General features: G+C 40.8%; 1 protein-coding gene across 1 annotated transcript; it reads left to right on the forward strand.

The window, feature by feature from the left end:
* Positions 1-788: 788 nt before the first annotated feature.
* Positions 789-2208, forward strand: LOC118418798. Its single transcript, XM_035824840.1, has one exon. It carries the CDS (start codon positions 835-837, stop codon positions 2065-2067), a length of 1233 nt encoding a protein of 410 aa, XP_035680733.1. The 5' UTR covers positions 789-834; the 3' UTR covers positions 2068-2208.
* Positions 2209-3846: the final 1638 nt, after the last annotated feature.

Genomic DNA, 3846 nt, shown 5'->3' on the forward strand with positions numbered 1-3846 from the left:
CTCTGTCATTTCCTCCCACTTTCCTATCAAACGGATCTCCCCCCAGGCTGTCCCGTGGGATGAGATCTTACTTTCACTCTCAGAACGTCTTAAGAATGCCCCTGTTCCACCTTGACCGCGTCCTAAGACCCCCGTTATTAAAACCTGGCCACCCCTTGTTACGGGTCACGTGCGTTCAGCAACATTGTCACAATATGCCATCGAGCGGTATAACAGACTAGTCCGAAACTGCACACACTTCTTTGTGTGAGACGTCCTTTAAAAATCCAATTACGTTTTTCAATTACCGTATTTCAGCTTTCAAGTGTTATCAATAGCCCAATTATATTGAATGTTACACTGTAAATTTGCCATACAACATAGTGTAGGTTAACCAGCATGTAAAACGACTACACTAGCCTACAGACTGAGACTGGAGCTTGTTAACATTTTGTGACCTGATTACTGATATATTGCGCCTAGTCGGTAAGCGATTCCCCAGAACACAATATAACGGTCTATGGGTCTTCTTACAAATTAAAGAGAGAAAACACACAGAAATTTTCACAAGTACTGTAAAAGAGAAAATGTTCACGGGCATTTAATTTCGTGGGAGAAAGGAAAATTCATTTTTCGCGGTATTTTTTTTACTTCGCAGCAAAGTTGTGACAGCGAGTACCACGAATATTCCCCTTTAATTCATTCATAAAATCACAGGATTCAATCCAAAGACAATGCAATATAATATCATAACCCTGGCGCCATGGCGTCTTTTTGTTCCAGAGCATTTGCATTTATGAACAGAAAAGGCATGCAAATGAAAGGAAGAGTGTGAACAGCCGCCACAATGAAGAAATGGCCACCCTCACGGCGAAGTGTGAATCTCTCCAGTCCCTTGTTGAAAAACAGCAACAACAGATTGCTAAACTGCAGGAGGTGACGGATTCCATTCAACTTTCCCAATCCATTTCAAAGATGAGAACGTATGCACAGACTGTGGCTTTGAACCCAGGTGCCCATCAGGTTAGTGCTAAAAACTGTATCTCCAAGGACAATGGCACTAATAACGCCACTGATGACAAAACAATGGATCCGGATACAGCTCATGCAAATCATACAACAACACAGCCAAGTACTGAAGAAGCCGACTCAGACGTTGAACTGACCCAACAGGTTTCGTCACAGGAAGGAACACAAGTCCCGACAGAGGAGTCGAAACAAGTCAGGGTGTACACGGACTCCATATGGAAAGCCGTCAATGTCTCCAGAATGTTTCCCAACCTTTCGACACACAAAGACAAGACATCTACAATATCCGATGCCACAAAGAAGCTAGAAACCATCCACGACCCAGGAACATCCTATGCGATTCTTCACATAGGATCTAACGACTTAGACAACTCTAAACATGACGACTCTTCTGTACAAGGCTGTCTGCAGAAAACAGAAGAACTCATCAGTATTGCCAAAGCATCATTTCCAAACGCCACCATTGTCTTGTCTCAGGTTCTCCCAAGAGGCAATGACCTGCAATCTGACCTGAACAAGAACATCAAGGACTATAACCAATCTGTACTACAAAGATACAAGGATGAAGAGAAGCTGTTGTACGTACGTCACAAGAAACTGTCAACATCTAGACATCTCTACAGGCGCGATGGTATCCACTTGGATGAAGTCACAGGGACGAGTCTCCTGGTGGCGGATGTAAAGAGGACCATCCGCTCTGTGGAGAACGAATACAATCCCGGTTACAGTAGAGAAAACTGGAGACAACCCCCACATTCAGGGCAGGACAGACCACAGCAGAACCGCGGCCAGGACAGAACACATCGGAACCGCGGACAGGACAGAGCACAAGAGAACCGCGGACAGGACAGATCACAGCAAAACCGCGGACAGGATAGACCTCAACAGAACCGCGGACAGGACAGAGCACAGCAGAACCGCAGCCGAGACGGATCCTGGCGTGCCGATACACCTGGAGAGCGGAGCCGTCCCAACTGGTACCGGTCCCAGGTCAACACACCACACGAGGACATTATAAACCTGGCCTACAAGTTGAAAGAACTGCTCAACAACTTTTAGATATTCAGTGTACCAGCGCTGACCAAAAGGAAAGTGAACCCTTCTATTACTCTACTTAACATAGAACTTTTGATTATTTCATATAACCACCAAATATAGACCTAAATGGTACTCATTCATACGTAAACCTTAAAACATATGATGAACAACATACGTAATTATTGCTCTTAACATTTTTCTACTTTCTGACTTTCTATCATTTCTTATGGCACATGATGTGGCCTTACGCCTAACTAGCTGGAACATTCAAGGTAGTCTTAGTAAAAAGTGTGTAGAAGTAGATTTTTTAGATAGTATTTGTAAATATGATGTAGTCTGTATCCAAGAAACGTGGCTGAAACCTGAAGACAACTTTCATATAGACGGTTACCACTATTTCCGAAGCGACAGAAAGCTTAGAAAACAATCTCGTAGAAATTCAGGCGGGGTAGCTATTCTCTTTAAACGAAATCTGGCGAAAGGAATCTCGAAATTACATAGTAACAACTCCGACATTATTTGGTGCAAATTAGATAAGAATTTCTTTGGCTTTGACAGGGATGTAATCTTAGGTTGCCTTTATCTACCTCCTGAAAATTCTCCAATATTTGCTACTAAAAAGAATACACTGTTTGAAGACTTAACTGCTGACATAGCCAAATTCAACAGCGGGGGGCATATCCTACTTCTGGGTGATTTAAATTCTAGAACATCTAACGTACAAGAAAAACTCTTTGATGGCCTTGATGAAAATGCCTGTGAAATTCAACTAAAACCCAGATTTAATACCGACAATGTAAATAACAGATATGGCAGGGAGCTAATTGACTTATGCTCTGCTGCTAATATGATCATAGTGAATGGAAGAACTATTGGGGACCTTCCAGGAAAAAACACATGTATAAAATATAATGGCACAAGTACGGTAGACTACTGTATTACTAGTCTACATTTCTTCACATCTGTACAGTATTTCAAAGTTCACGACCCAACCTGGATGTCCGATCATTGTCAAATTTCAGTCTCCCTTAAAACGAATCATTCAAATTTTAGACACGAAACAGATGAAAAAAATAATTCTTTCCCTAAAAGATATATCTGGGAAGAAACATCCTGTGAAAAATTCCAGGAGGCCCTTCGTTCCTTACAAGCAAAAAATGCCATACAACAGTTTATATCAAAACCTTACACTGCCAGCCAAACAAAACATGTTGTTGAAGACTTTAATAACATCATCAAAATAACAGCTGACTTGTCACTAAAATCTATTCGAGTTTTGAAGCGAAAAAAGAAACCTTCAAATAAACCGTGGTACGACCAACAGTGTCGGGATTTAAAGTCAAGAATGCGAGTTCTTGCCGCGGAAATTAGAAAATTTCCATGGCGACAAGACAAAAGGCAAAATTATGTATACAAGGTCAAGGAATATAAGAAACTGATAAAAAAGAGAAAAAAACAACATAATGAAGGGAAAATGACGTTCTTATCCAAATTAGCTAAGAAAGAACCTAAATCATTCTGGAAAGAAATCAATAATCTACGAAACTTAGAAAATGGAACCAAGGTTGAGACAGGGGACCAAATTTCAACTAGCGAATGGCTTAATCATTTTAAATCAATTAATGCAAACACCACAGTAGATACAAAAGAAAAAGAACACACCGATAAAATAATCAACTCCCTTGAACATGAAACGGATAATCCGCTAGACTTCGAGATTACTGAAGAAGAAATCCAAAACGCTCTATCTAGTTTAAAAAGCAACAAGTCTAGCGGAACAGACTCAATAATTAACGAAAT

Source organism: Branchiostoma floridae, chromosome 7 (assembly GCF_000003815.2).
Source record: "Branchiostoma floridae strain S238N-H82 chromosome 7, Bfl_VNyyK, whole genome shotgun sequence".
NCBI lineage: Eukaryota > Metazoa > Chordata > Leptocardii > Amphioxiformes > Branchiostomatidae > Branchiostoma > Branchiostoma floridae.

Excerpts from the sequence above, each read along its gene's own strand:
- LOC118418798 (XM_035824840.1), top strand. The coding sequence starts at position 835 with ATGGCCACCCTCACGGCGAAGTGTGAATCTCTCCAGTCCCTTGTTGAA.